The following is a 16,466-nucleotide window of genomic DNA, read 5'->3' as shown; positions in this document are numbered from 1 at the left end:
TAGCTCATTTTAAAGAAAAACCTTATAATGTATGTATATATATATATATATATAAAGAAACATTATCATAAACTGTATATACAACTTGGACAAGTCAATCAAATTGAACATCACAACTCAGTTCTATACTGGTAGACGATAAATTTAATTTAATAGCAATATAAAATTTAACAAGAAAGAACAAAAATTTGAAAAAATCTCAAAATATCCTGGGGCCTCATCGGGGGGGGGGGGGGGGGGGGGGGAGTTACTTCCAAATGGTAGGGAAAAAAGCATGAGATGTTTTGTGCGTACTGCTGCCACAATTGCCTAAAAAAGCAGCACTAGTACCCCGACTTCTCACAAATCAAGCAATGGGGGTTACCGAAATTTCAAAATGTAAGCATGACAAGAAGTAATTAAATTGAACATTTACAAAACTGATAATACAAGCTTTACAGAAAGTTAATAAGAACAATTTCATAACTAATTTAACTACAAGAGAAAAAATCACATTTGAACTCAATAGCAGGAGAAATAGCATGTAACAAACAAAATGACCTACCACTTCTCTTTTGTAAGTTTGCAAATGAAACTTGCTGTAAGATGCTCCAGATATTGGATCTCAGTTAAAGTTGCAGTTTTAATTTTGAATTGCTGTCTTCAGATTTGTTTTATCATTGCAGATTTTTTTACATCTAGTAATTTGTGAAATAATTATATTTTTGAACACTTTTTTACTAACATAACTGTGAAAATGTTCAAAGTGAAGAGAAGCGGTAGGTCATTTTGTTTGTTCCATGGATTTGTTTGTTTCATGTTATTTCTCTTGCTATTTAGTTTAATTGTGATTCTTTTCTCTTGTAGTTTAAACAAGAAATGAAATTGTTCTAATTAACTTTCTGTAAAGCTTGTATTTTTGGTTTGTAAATGTTCAATCTTGTCATGCTTATATTTTGGACTTTCAGTAACCCCTATTGCTTGATTTGTGTGAAGTCGAGGTACTGGTGCTGCTTTCTTATGCAATTTTGCCAGCAGCACTCAAGAAACATCTGATGGTTTTTTTCCTACCCTTGGGGAGTAAGCCCCTGATGAGGCTCCAGGGTATTTTGGAACTTTTTCAAAATTTTGTTCTCTCTTGTTAAATTATATATATATATATATATATATATATATATATATATATAAATATATATATATATATATATATATATATATACACACACATATATTGAAACAAAATAAAAGAAAATTAGAAAAAAATACAATAAAATAAAAAGCCCAATATTGCACAAAGCAGCCAAACAAACAGCCAGGTAAATATTACAAAATGCAAAACAATAAACACATAAGGGATTTACAAAATTAAACAAATAAGAATACTAAAACTAATAATAAGACTAAGTTGATGAAGCCAGAACTCCTCAGCAGTGGAACCTTCATTCTATGGTCAAAAAACCCAAAATTTTAAACTAAAAACTAAAGCGAGGATGTCCCGTTTCGAAAAAAGCTAGCATTCAGTAATACATAGGGCTAAACGCACCGTATGCAAAAACTGAACACAGATTTCCTGGAACTAGGATCTAAAACTAGACACTGGAGTTTCGTCTCGACAACTAGATGCCAATGGCTATCAATAATAGTCCTCCACCATACCATCAGCAGAAATTCAAAGGCTATACCAGCCTTTAATCAACACTTTGCCTCAATGTAAACCGTTTAACTGCTTCTAATGAAATGACTTTTCTTTAGCAAACCACAACATGTGGACTTTAGTTAATGATGCTTTATGAAATTAGTTTTTCGGTTGAATTTGCTCATTTTATGGAACTGTTTTTATGGATAAATATCTTTTTATTTGAATGGACCTACGTTTTATCGACTGGAATGAACACTGACTTGAGGGACACGGCACTGAACTCTCACCTGGAATATTAGGTAAGACCTTTGAATTTCTGCTGATGGTACGATGGAGGACTATTATTGATAGCCATTGGCTTCTAATAGTCGAGACGAAACCACAGTGTATAGTTTTAGGTCCAAGTTCCAAGAAATCTGAGCTCAGTTTTGGCATACGGTGCGTTTAGCCCTATGTATTCCTGAATGCTAGCTTTTTCAAAACTGGACATCCACGCTTTAGTTTTTAGTTTACAAATTTTGGGTCTGTTGACCTTAGGATGAAGTTTCCACTGCTGAGGAGTTCTGGCTTCATCAACTTAGTCTTATAATTAGTTTTAGTATTCTTATTTGTTTAATTTTGTAAATCCCTTATGTGTTTATTGTTTGTATTTTGTAATATTTACCTGGCTGTTTGTTTGGCTGCTTTGAGCAACATTGGGCTTGTGTTTTACTCCATTTTATTTTATTTTATTCTTTTCTAATTTTCTTTCATTTTGTTTCTGTGTGTATATATATATATATATATATATATATATATATATATATATATATATATATATAAATTGTTTTTGTCAAAGAGTAAGATTTCAGTGAGTTTCATGAACATCTCAGATAGTAAAATTGAGATTTTTTTTTTTTTTTGCTTGAACTGACATGAAATGATTCCTGTCTGTTCACATCATATTATCATCAAAGAAGTAAAAATACCAATTATTACTTCCTTTATGTAGTTTTTAATTTTATATTTTTGCTTATTTCATTTCAAATTCTTGACAATATATGTTTTAACTACAAAATTTTTAATGACACATTTAAATTAGCAATTCCACCAAATTAGGATTAATGGTCTTGAAAAATTTAATAATGATATTGAATAAAAATGAGTGAATATTTTTTTAATTAATAAAAGTTGTTTAAATGAATTCTCTCTCTCATTCAATATTTCTCTAGCCAACATGCATCCCATAACTCAAATTCAAAGTATACATACCTAAACTATGACCAGCCACAAATATTCTCCCAGCAAAATCAGGATTTCTAGCTAAGAATATTTCATACAGCCTATTTAATTCATGTGCAACAGTATCTATTATAGACTGACAGTACTGAGGACTACTATATAACAGAATGTCTAATAAAGTATCATTGGTAAAGTGGCGCAATTTGGGTATGCTCGGCAAGGTAATTTTTTGCATGCGTCTGAAAAAAAAAAGGTATTAACATTTTTTTAACAAAAGAAAGATAAATCAAGAAAAAAAATTTTAGAAGTAAAACTAACCGATCTAAGCCCAAATCACTGGTATGCAACTTTGCATGCCATGCAAGAGGTAAAAACTCTACTTTCGAAATATTCCCACTTTCGACATGTTGCTTGAAATGACTTGTCATAAGTTTATTTGCAATGTCACGAAATCCATCAACTATAAAACAGAATTCAAAGCATTTAGAAAAGTATTATTTTTTAACTAAAATTTTGAGTTAAGAGAAAGTCAAAAAAACTCGGAAATTTTCATTCATTTCACAACAAAAATTGATACAAATTTATGAATTACCACATTGAGACACAGTTCGGAAGCGAAGATCACAAAATGAGCCAATGCCTTGCACAATAAACACAAGATGGTCAACTTGACTAGGTTCATCTGGCATTAATTCAAATCCATCAGGCAATCCACGCTTTATTACTTTAGGACTAGTTTTAGAATCCTTAAAAATATGAGTTTAAAGAGAATGTAGGAACATTTTGACCAGAAAGAATTTACAAACAACATTGAAAATATATAATGAAAAAACTTAATGTTCATAAAAAACGCTTTACATGTATAAAAAAAATCTAAATGGCTGTATGTAGGTTAGGGTGGGGCGAAAAATAAAATTTTTTTAAGATCAACTTTTAATAACTGCCAAAAGTTGTCCTTAGTGATAGTTAGCTGATGTGCAAAATTTGACGAAGATCGGTTAATATCTTCAGGGGGCGCTGCGATCGCAAAGTTTTAATATTGGTTTTTTCCCATAATTTCATGGTTTTAATGCAAAAAGTATGCTTTTAAATTATTTTAATTGCAACCTTTTTACATCTAAAGGACATTTATGAGTTAATAACACATGAAATATCTCCCAAAAAATTTTGGTCTTAAAACGTTTACTTTTAAAAAAGGCAATGCATGGTTTTGTTGTAAAAAGTCTGGAATTTGAAGAGGCACTGCTGTTGCGCTCCAAGAATCATGGGAAATGCCATTTAAATGCATCATGCAATCTTGAACTTTGAACTAGCATATTGGAATGATATTTCTAACACCAGCAAGAGCAGAGAACATTTGAAGGATAATTTTTTATGGATCAAAAGTAAAGGAAAATGCTTAAAGATCCCTTTTCCGGAACACCAAAAACTTGTCTGATTCTGTGTTACCTACTTATGAAGGTGCACTTAATTATTATTTATTTCTTGCATACGAAAAAAAGTAGTTTAGTTCTTCCGGAGAGTCCACAGTGACTGAGATTTCAGAAGATGTAGCCACGAAGTTATATAGCATCGTTCCTCTATTCCTGTAGTTTTGCAAACACTAATCACTCAAATTATTCGACATTTTCACAGCAAACATGCAATCCTGAAGAAAACGATGAACAAAAAAGGTGTTAAATCAGATGAGTTTTACGCAAAGATTGTTATTTTTATTCGTAGCTCGGGAACAGCTTTTCAGTATCGCTTGTTGTAAGTGCTATTTCAATGCAGTAACTGTGATAAGTTTCGCAAAGTTCCTGTCAAAGAACAACTTTTTCTTGAAGATCAGCTTGGAGAGAGAAAAATTTTTACTTTAAAAGTTGATATCAAAACCACAAGAAAATTAAAATAGATCTTTGAACAGAAAACAAAAGACAAATCAAGAGCGAAGAGGAGAATCAAAAAAAGTACCAGTGATGGCGTGATGAAGGTACTGAGGATATAGAAAGTGGTAAAGAATATTTAACAGAAGGTACGGGCAAATATGATCTGGAATTTAGTTGTATCAATTACAAAACAAGCACTTCACAAGCAAGGGTCAGTCTGAAAAAGTTTTCTAAAAACGTGTGATCGCTTCCGTATTTTGAATAGACCACTGCAGTGGTGAAAATGTCAGCTTTATGGCAACGAATTGCTTCTTCGCCACTTAGTAGAATACTTGGATATACGACCAAGTACTAGTCTCCAAGAAATCAACGTACCTAAGTACAGACCAAAAATAAATACTGCAAATAATTGAAATCCTTATTAGTGGCAACTGCTCCGTAAACCTTTTTCAAATGGCACTTGGTTCCTTGAGTTATTATAGATGGCTCACTACTGCCAGTCGAATTTTGCGTTTGTACATAGACTTAGAATATTGGACAGCAAATTTAGAAATGCCTGTCTCATTCATTGTTAAAATTTTATATGCCTTGCTGGTTTCTAATTAAGTGCAACTTATCATGTAAGGAAGGTGCACAAAACTTATGGCAAGTTATTCGTCTGTCGTGTTATTTGCCAGACAACCTGTTACATATGTCATTGATCCAGTCCTTCAGAGGAATGCTTTTTTTTTTTTTTTTTGCACATCCTGAAAATATTTTGCTGACAATTTTAAATGATGATCTAAGTCATGCATGGCAGTTTGCGGCACATCGAAATTTGAGAGTACATCAATTCTGTGAATAATAATAATATCCGTACTTTTACCATTCCTGTGCTTATCTCTTCTTCTTCCAACTACTTAAAATTTATCAATTGGTAGTGTGAAGACGTGCTTACAAAAGAACCTTCATAACCATGATACAATCTGAGGATGAGCTGCATGAATTTGTGAAAACCGGAGATGTTCCACATTTTCTTCAAAACATGTGAAAATGTTTCCTTGTCATACTCAATCCGTGGAGCACTGCGTAAAGTTGGTGATGGATGCATCTCTAGCCGTAAGTTGAATAGAAGAGAGGGATGCTTTTATTCGTGTACATTTTGTGGTTCGAAAGAAACTGCTTTTCTTTGAAAGTAAAAAACACAATTATTGTAAAAACTCTAGCTATGACACGAACTCTTTAAATAATCCTGCCTTAGCCCTGGCTTATGGCAATAACACACTGCAAAATGCTGTTTGATTTTATTTGTCTCACATGTTTACATTTTCATGCCAAATTTTGTAAAAATTCATCCCTTTTTACTTAATTAATATTGTACCAAAAGTCCCTATTTTTTACATTTTTGCCTCTTTTTAAGATGCTGGAAGTATAAATAAGTAATATAAAATACTTTTCGTGAATTATTTCACATGTGTTTAATACATGAATATATTTCATGAGTAAAAAAAGGCAATGAAACTAGTTTACAGCATAATTTTTCATATTTTAACAACGATATCCGGGAAAGAAGCTACAATAAAACTTTACGATCGCAGCGCCCCCTGAAGATATTAACCAATCTTCCTCAAATTTTGCACAAAAGTTAATTATCACCAAAGACAACTTTTCGCAACTATTAAAAGTTGATCTGAAAAACTTTTTATTTTTCGCCCCACCCTAACGTAGGTGTGTTTGTTCTTTAGAATATTTTTCAGAATAATGTAAAGAATTTCTTGTGGATTGAAAATCTACAGCTTATGTTCAATCTTTGCAAATTCAGCATGGAGGTCTTTTGATGCTCAGGAATATATATATATATACTGAAATTTAAAAAAAAAATCCAAAAACGTCTAATTTAGAGGTCCATTCCTTAGTCTTGAAGGATTATACAGACGAAAAAACAATAAGTTATGTCAGATCTTTTTCAAATTTGGCAGATATCTTTTCATGCTCAGGAATTCACATGAGGGAGGAGTCTGGAATTTAAAGAAAATTCAAATAGATCTGAGTTTCAATTTTGAGTTATGAAACTTCTCTTTTCTGCACATTCAGGGGAATTTTTATTTTTTTTTTCTTTTTTGAGCAATCACGATTGCGTATTGTTCTCACTTGATCGTCTTTGATGTCCGGTTCCTTTTTCAGCTTGGACCAGGGGCCTCTGCAGCACTCCCGCCCGCTCGTCCTCTGCGGCTCCTCTTGTCGCTGGCGTCCATGTCCTACACACACGCACATACACACATGCCTTCACACACATACACACATGCCTTCACATACACACATGCCTTCACACACATACACACACGCCTACACACATGCTTCACATACATACACAGATGCCTTCACATGCATATACACGCCTACACACACGCGTACGAGCATACACATAGGTCTACGCACACACACAACTATACACATGTAACCGCTTAGGAGGAGGGGCAGGTTTGGGGGTATAGGAGTCGTTTCTAGAAACAATAATTCCAATGAGTAGGGGCCTGTCACAACTTGTGATTGCGAAAAACATAATTTGAATTCAAAATTTCAAATTTCAAATTAATTCTTTTCTTTTTTTTCTATTTAAGCTGGATTGTTGAACATTCATTACTTGACACAACTTTTATTTTCCAGATAGACTGAACAATGCTAGGTTATGCAAATAGTAAAATTAGATATGATTTTTATATTTATTGAATTTGTAAACTGTAATGCACATACAACCAATGTTACATTTTAATTTAGATGTATACTTTTTAAAAAGTTATGAGAGTACTATTATGAATTTTTAATTATAAAGAAAATGGAAAAAGAAAAAAACGCAGTATTTGCTTCAAAATAGAATTACTTACCGGCATAGCAGGCCAAATTTCAAGCTCATTCTTGTACAATAGCATGATATCTGGACTTTCAAGGACAATGGTGCCTACTCCTGGTAAACTAACTCTTTTTTGCCAATGACCAGTAGTCATGCAACTACGAAAGTGTTCCTGAAAATGTGTACAATGATCATTGAAAAAGAGAATAAAAGTAAAATAAACAAAATAACAAAAAATCTTTTTGGTTTTTCTTTAAAAAAATTATTAATATTTATGATTTAAACATATTCTATTTTAATAAACTGTTGTTATACTACTACAAAACGAGATACAATTTGCAGGCTGAAAATCTAGTTAATTTGATTAGCAAAGTTTGTTTGATCTTTTACAAATTGAGGTAGAGGATAACTATAATAATCCCTGCATACAGGAAATGATTGTGGAATGCTTTCACCTTTCAAAGGGAAAACTGCGAGTAAGCTTAAAAAAAAAAATTGAACAAAATTTATATTTTTGAAAGATAGCTTCTCTTCAAGAATGTTAAAGATATTTTCACAACGATCTATAAAGTAATTGTACATAGTAAGTGAACTAGTCGAGGGAATTGAAAGCTCATTCTCAGGTATTTAAGATGAGTGAGGATCATGAAACCTTTTTGGTTTATTCAATTAGATACTTATCCCCTAAATACATGGGTGATTTACTTTTTATTGGAAAAAAACAACGGGAGCATGTCTTTTATGAGTCATTCTCTAGAATGTATAACTTTTGAACGAAAGTATTTCTCAATTTCAAAACCTTTTCTTTCTTTTTTCATTCTTACATGAAAGTGTTACCTACTAAAAGTAACCATCAACAATGACAAAGCTAAATCCAATTATTTACTCATAAATAAAAATATAAAAATGGCTTGTTCACGGAAATTATATATATATATATATATATATATATATATATATATATATATATATATATATATATATATATATATATATATATATATATATATATATAATTATAGTGTTTGAAAATAGAGGCCAATTTAATATCAAAGAAGAAATTTTGCAAATTGTGAAAACATTGAGCTATTTCAATGATTATTGTGAATTTAATATTAGCTCTCTTAATAACAGTACAGCTTAAATTTTAGTTCTCCTTTTAGTTAAAATTTGTGATAAAACATACTACAGTATTAATATATTTCCAAATTAGCAAATTTGAGAACATGCTGGTAATTTATAATTTTGGTAGACTGTCTAAAATTGATGTATTTCCCCTCCATCATTTATTCTCACCTCAGAAATGATAACATTGATAAGGTCTGCCACAGAGGTGAGACTTACGAAAATGAGGAATTTCGGTAGAATGTCTAAAATTGATGCATTTCCCCTCTATCATTTACTCTCAGCTCAGAAATAATGACATTTTGATAAGGACTGTCATGGAGGTGAGGAATTTTTCATTAATATAGGTCTAATAGATACATTTTCAGAGAAAATGCTTTTTACGTTGCTACAATCTGCACATGTTAAGCCTATGAAAACATGAGGAATTCTTTTTTTAACATTGATTTACATCCCTGAAATTCAAGATCACGGAGGTGAGAATTCCCAATAACCACACTTCGTTTTTAAAACAAAATCTATCTTCTTGACTTTCAAGAAAAATCTCACAACTTCTTTATGGCTGAAAATAAAAAAAAAGGGGGGGGGGGCTCCCTTCTATCATGGGAAATAAAATGTGATGTCATTACTGCCATCTGTTAATAAGAAATGGCATTTTGTGTTTGGATAATGGGGTTGAGAGTTTATTGTATGATGTAATTCATTATCCTATTAAAACGAACAAAAACACAATATTAAAAAATTAAGTATACTTAGACAATTAGTATTTGAGACACTTGTGAAAGAAATAATAAATAACTATATATATACTTTTTATTAAACAAGTTACTAAGCAACATAAACAGTCACATTAGATGTGTGACATAAGGTGAGAATTCACATGCTGTGAACCAAAAATATATTAAAATAAAAATTATTATTAAAAAATTGTTGCAAGGTTCAAATAAATACATGTTTGATGAAACTAAATAACATTGTATAATAAAACTGTTTCCTAAAGGTTTTACTGTAAAAAATGAGTGACAGAAACGTTACATTTTTTGAAGAATTACCCTTATGAGACAAAAGTTACAGAACAATTAGACTATTATTTCTTGAGAAATCTGTAAAAATGTGAATTTTTGAAACTGATACTTTTGATGATAAAGTGTACTAACATACCATGTTAGCTGAAACCAGTTGAGTGCTTTAAACCTCTTAAAGTATGCATCAAAGCAGAGTTAGTTGATCACAAAAGTGGATAGAGCTTCTGGTTTTGGAGGGTGTCATTATTGGAAGAAGGAGTCAAAAGGCAAAACTTAAGTACAAGTAGGGGTTCAAGGGATATTTTTTTTCTTGAAGTCAAGTCCCCAAAATGTAGTTTATGGGAAGATTTGGCAATTTTGGGGGGGGGGGTGTCTTAAGACTCCCCTCAGAATATATGCTTGGTTGATTGCCACTTAACAACTTTCATGCTGTTTCAAAAGAACTCTTGCAACAAAAAAAGAGAAAAAGATTCCGGAGAAATGGAACTCAGCTGTGTATTTTAAAGCAAACCTATTGGGATGCATATTGTATCCTTCATCAAGTTGTTTCAAAGGAAAAGATTAAATTCTAAAAAGGTTAAAAATTGTATATCTAACATGATTAGGATAAATCAAAAATCACTTTAACTTGTAAAAATCTTGTTTTCATGGAAATGTTACTTTCGCTGAAACTAACAATTAAAAAAAACAAAATAAACAATTTAATACATTAAATAAATATATGCAATATACCCAATAGCCTTGTTATGACATCCAGAGATTGCAGTTGCATCTTTCTTTACAGACTTATCTGTACTGCTGTGTGAAGATAAAGTGCAGAATCTGTAAATTTTTCATTTTTGCATTTTGTTGCATTTTTGACATTTATTGTACTGTAGTTTTTTGTACAAGCTATTTGGTTTTCGCTGAAATTTTTGCATCATGATATGATCAATTGTTGTTCTCCTAGGTCCTTTAAGAGTACTTCTAACAAATAGTAGTCACTTGGTGATAAATCTGGATGGCACAGAGGGGTCTCTAGAGATTTCCCATGAAATTTCCCAAAGTTTTCTCGTTTTAAATCAGCAGTATGCAGCTTTGCAGTTTCATGGCGAAAAATGATGTTATGCATCGTTTGCTCGCTTTGCTTTTGCAATCTGAAGCTTTTGCTTCATCCAAAAGGAATCAGTAATAGCCTGCATTAGTTGTCCTTCTTCAATGACTTCACAAATGACAACCCTTAAAATCATGCTTGTATGTAGTCTCCTTTCATCAGTTTTGTTTACTACAGCTTCTCTTCCTGCTATAATGTTTAACCCACTCATACACTCGAGGGTGCAATGTGCTTCTTCCACAAACTGCGCACGAAGCTGACTCAAAATTTCAGAGGGCTTGGTGCCATTTTTTTGCAAGAAATTTAATAATGCATTGCCCAACATACCTGTGCAACCCTTTCTCATTCATGGCGTACTGAAGCAGCCAAGATCTCCAATGAATGAGCAACACAAAAACCCTTTCGCAAATACCCCCAACAACATGTTGGCAAGGCACCACCTCAGATTAATAACTAACAGCAGTATTAGAGTCAAATTCTGGTTTATATTTGGTGTACTGGTTTGGGTTTGGTTTAGAAATTGAAGACAATTAATGCAACAATAATGATAGTGGGGACAAACCTAACATGGTAGCATCATAATGCTGTGATTGGGTTTTGCATAGCCTTCAGAATGCTGCAAGGTTAGTTTTTTCCCAACTACAGTAAAACACATAAACAATTATTGTTAGTTATTATTAAAGAATTTCTAAAGTTATTGAGACACAAGCTGTTATAGAAGCCAAGCTGTGCTGGGCTAACCAGCTGAGTTCTTCAGATTTCCCTACTCAAATCCTATGGTTAAATACTATGAGGCAGGAAATAATGCAGAGAAGTATTACATTAACAACCATCGATAACATTTTCGAAAAGTATTTCAAAGAGTTCAGAACAGAAGAGTATTTCACTTGGCAAAAAAATTGTCTCCTCATAAAGAAGAGCTTCTTTTCAGAAATTAGGTTCCCTTAATATGCAAACAATGTATTGTTTGCTTTGTAGAAAAAAAATCCTTGAATAAATTGCATTTTTCTTTTATTCATGGATGACTTCATATCTTACAGCACTTTATCTGTGGATGTATCAAAATATTATTGAAAAAATGCTGAAATTATATCACTTTAAAAGATACTGTATGAAAGCTATTGTGAAAAACCTGAAAGTGTAAAGAAAATTAATTAAAATGTCAAAATTAGAGATGAAGTATGCTAGACAAGTAAAATAACTTTTTACTTTCAAATATAGTTGCTATTAATGAAGCGTTGAACAAATTATTGAGTTCAGTTACTCGCCTTTATCCTAACAGATCTGTTTCCCAGTTAATAATTTTTTGATTGTTTGACGTGTTTACTTCAGTCTTACTGACCCTTGTATTTCATATTACAGTAGAAGACCGTTATAACGCACACCTTGGGACCAGGCTTTTGCGTTATACAGATTTTGGCGTTATATAGGTCATTTCACAAATTTTGAAACTAATATTCAAAATATATATATATTAGCACTTCAGAATTAGTTCTATCTGCAATAAGTATTAAAACACTAATTATACAACTAATCATTCACAAATAAATATGCTTTACAGTTAAAAGAAAGTGAATTATCCTGCACTTCTGCTAGCTTCATAGTTTGCATAACAGCTGCATTTTCAAGAGCCATCTGATATTTTTTCTTTACGGTGAATATTAATTTTCATTTAAAAGTTTTGAATTAAGCAGGAAAGATGAAAAACTGTTTCAAAATTTAATTTTCCTAAAAAATTTTATGTTAGCAAGGCAAAACAAATGAATTTTTTAAACTTAAAAACCTATTGTTTACTTCTGAAAAGTTGTGCGGTTTATAGAGAATTGCGTTATATAGGTCGGCGTTATAAAGGTATTGGTACTACTACTACTAGGTACTATTGTAGTACTTCTGCATTAAAATTTAATTCCTACAATGAAATTAATCGGTGACTGGCAAACTGGGGAAATGAATTACTGGGATGAAAGGAAAATAGAATGACTGGAAAAATAGCTGACTTTGTCTTCCCAAATTTTACAGGAAAACTACGACAAGTTTGGTAAGTACAAAATCATATAAAGCAAGATTTTTGTTCAAGCATCACTGCAAACAGGTATTGAGGGGGAGGGGGAAACACTATGTCATACAAAAGAGTGACGTTGTGAAATATAACGCATAAAAAGTCAACGATTAAGTTTATTAAGAAAATTAAATAAATAAAAAAAATTTATTTTTTTTATACATTTTGTTGATGTTATTAGATTTAAAAACAATATTAGTTAATTATACTAAAAATATTTACTTCAATTAGATTAGCAACATCCTCATCAAAAGGCACAAATTTTTGTGAAGAGTCTGATCTGAAAAACCAAGTGCATCTTCTAATGTATAAGTCCTTTGCATCAAAATACACAGATTTTTTAACTCTTGAACCAAGAAAGGCATCATATCTTCCACCATCAGTAGGAACAACTGCTTCCTTATCTAGAATATGATAAATATGTTAGAGTATCAACTGAAAAAGCATGCATCAAAGAATACCATTGTAAATGAATAAAAGGAACAAAAAAAAAAAAAAAAAAAAAAAAAACAATTTTACCAGTTAGTATCTCAAAATGATTTTAGCCATACATACAAAAATTTTCCTCTACAAACAACATGCCCCCCCCCAGGGTTGGCATTAAAATTTTACTTGAAAATAGTTGTTTTAGTAGCCTGAAATTTAAAAAATAGTCGCCTAAATAGTCTCCACAGAGGAAGAAATAAGTTGCATTTTGAATCTGTGAAGTTGCTTTTACGAATAATCTTTCTTTAATTTGCTAACTCAAAAAATACATTGCATGACACAACCACACAATACAACATCTTGAAACATCACTACATCTAGTAAATACAAGAAAATCAAAACTTAACTTCTCAGATTTAACTTTTGTTTCAACATTTAATTAGTTCATTTTTAGTATTTTTTGATGAAATATTGTTTTAAAAATGTAAGTTAGTTTTCACATAACGTCACGAAGACGTTACGTGTAAACGTCACGTTTTAAGTGTCACAAAGTGAAAAAAAAAAACCTTTCAGATTTTTTTTTTCAATTTTAAGGCAACTTAACCACACTTACTCTGGTTTTAAAAACATAAAGGAGTTATAGAGTTTTGTGTGTGATTGAAACAAACATAAAATAACTGCATAGTTAAAAATTTTGAACATTTAAACTTTGATGACAAAATGGAAAACTTAAAACATTTTTTAGGGTTTTAGTTACACAATCAATAAAACTTGGTTTTTCTTTTGTTAACAATATGTTTTAACTTTAGTTCTCAATAGCTAATTTCAGTCATTAGTTAGCTAATTCTAATAGAGAATCTGGAGATTCTTGAATGAGTTTCTTATCTGTGCGATCACCTCTGCCTTGTTTTTTGTGTTGTTCAGTTGATATTATTTTACATTTGATTTATTCCACTCTCAGCTCTTTTTTTTTTTTTAAATCATCTTTTTAATTTTTTGTTTTCCTTCAAAGTCTATCTACTTTTTTAGTTAATCCAGACAATTTTTGTATGATTTGTGTGCCCATATGCCATTTTTTTTATATTTCCTTTGTTATTTTTACAGATTGGTATTTTGCCAAAGAATGTCCTGTAACTAGTCTTCATTTAGCATCCGCTTAAACATTTTAGACTAAAAATGAGCAGCCAGTTTTCTTCTGTTTTATTGCCCATGTCTCACTACCATATAAAATGATTGGTCTAATAAGGGTTTTGTATTCTTTTATTTTTGTTTTAAGTGATGAGTTTACATTTTAATTGGCTCTTTAAGCCAAGAAGCATCTATTCGTCATCGAAATTCTATAAAACTTGTTAGTTATTAAAATAAAACCAAATTAAGTTAATCTAAGGTAGCATACAATCAAACTTACGCCTGATTGTCAAAAATATAAAAATATTTACAAGATACAAAAGGACTGAAATCTCAAACATGGGAAAAATAATCCGTGATGTATAAATTAAATGTCGATGTATAAATTAAATGTTGGCATGCTTCCAAAGATTTATTTATTTATTTTTTATCAAAATAAAACAAAAAAAGTTTTGTAACAGATAACATATGCGAAATAATTTCCGATTCTCAAAAACATTAAAATGTTTACAAAATGCAAAAGGATTAAATCTAAACCAGAAGAAGCATTTTTCTTGACACACGTGTTGAGCACATAGTATCCATTGCTCTTTCTTTTTTTTTTCAATAAATATCACAAAACATGAAAAAAGTCACCTAAATTGTAAAAAGTCGCCAATTATTGAAAAATAGTTGCAGGCCGTTTTTGATTTTAAAAAGTCGCCTACGGTCAAAAATAGTCGCAAAAGTCACCTGTTTAGTCGCCAGTGGCAACCCTCCCCCCTCCCCCCCCCCAGAAATTCTTCAAATATACAAGCAAAAATCATTGAAATCATAAAAGCTCTTCAAATATGCTTACAAAAATCATCAAAACCATTGATAAAAATCATTTTTAAAGTTTTCATTTAAAATAATTTTTCAGTTTTGGAATGTAAGCCAAACATTTTCGAAACCGACAACTCAAAGTTTTTGGAAATTTCGGAACACAAAACCCCTGGCTGATTCAATATTTGCATAATATCCGACACATATCGATTTCAGATTATAAATTTGCATAATTACTCGACACATCCATCTTATATGCAGAAAAATTTAACATAACTTTAAATAATAGTAAAACATCACTTAAAATAATAGTAAAAATCTAATTAAAAATTAAATATTATATAAATATAATGCGGACGTGATAGATTGCTCATTGATTGATTAATTCCAACTGTAGAAAATTGGAGGTTGACCAAGACGTCGCAGTCTCAGAGTCTGATACAGGAACTCTAGATATGTTGCCATCGATTTGGGGTTCATCAGATTTTTCAACAGTCCAAAAAAAAAAAAAGACTACACTGCTTTGTCACCCAAATGCTCCATTGTTTTTGTTATAGGTCAGGAGTTCACAAAGTGGGTGCCGTGGCATCCTGGGTTACCACAAGGAGGGGTGAGGGGTGCCACGAGTTATGAATATTTTCAATATGCAGGTATAATTGAAATAGATTAGGGTGCCGTGAAAAAATTGTAATTCATCAAAGGATGCCATGAGATGGAAAATTGGGAACCCCTGTTATATGCAATTCTTTTCTAACAAATTTGGCGTTTTTCAACAGGGGTTTCCATCTAGTATGGTGGGCTAGTTTACGAAAAGCTTCGTATAATGAGGTTTTGCGCTAACAGAACACTCAAATTTTACATTTCTAGCACCATACTAAATCCTAAACACTGATTTGAACTAATAAACTATTTACAGCACACTTAAAAATAAACTCAGCACAACTAAAAATGAAACTATCTAAAAATTACAACAGAAAGAAACTATATATAATCTACAGAGACTTTACATTAATTAAAAAAAATTAAAAAAAAAAACACTAACATAGCACAGGAAAATTCAGCATTCAAAATATGATATGAATCTAAGAACACAGCATGGTCCCTAAACAGAATTCAGAGGAATTAATGCACTTACTAGTTTGAACATGATTGGCTCAGTCTATTTTCCTCACCTAAAGCAAAAAAGGGTTGGAAGGAATGAAAGGTATGCTGCATCATCACCCCTCCCCCTAAGAACTATGGCACCCAGGATTGCTGTCTTTAGTCGAT

General features: G+C 31.4%; 1 protein-coding gene across 1 annotated transcript in view; it reads right to left on the bottom strand.

The window, feature by feature from the left end:
- LOC129218382 (phospholipase DDHD2-like) overlaps positions 1-16,466 on the bottom strand; it is a 72,298-nt gene that overhangs the window by 31,231 nt on the left and 24,601 nt on the right. Inside the window, exons 4-8 of the mRNA XM_054852627.1 lie at positions 13,062-13,243; positions 7,572-7,709; positions 3,432-3,585; positions 3,158-3,299; positions 2,870-3,078 (exon numbers count right to left, since the gene is read on the bottom strand). Of these exons, the coding sequence (XP_054708602.1) occupies positions 2,870-3,078; positions 3,158-3,299; positions 3,432-3,585; positions 7,572-7,709; positions 13,062-13,243 (825 nt within the window). The remainder of the gene's footprint in view (positions 1-2,869; positions 3,079-3,157; positions 3,300-3,431; positions 3,586-7,571; positions 7,710-13,061; positions 13,244-16,466) is intronic.

Source organism: Uloborus diversus, chromosome 3 (assembly GCF_026930045.1).
Source record: "Uloborus diversus isolate 005 chromosome 3, Udiv.v.3.1, whole genome shotgun sequence".
Taxonomy (NCBI): Eukaryota; Metazoa; Arthropoda; class Arachnida; order Araneae; family Uloboridae; genus Uloborus; species Uloborus diversus.
Note: the sequence above shows the minus strand (reverse complement) of the source record. Positions and strands in the feature narration are given on the sequence as shown.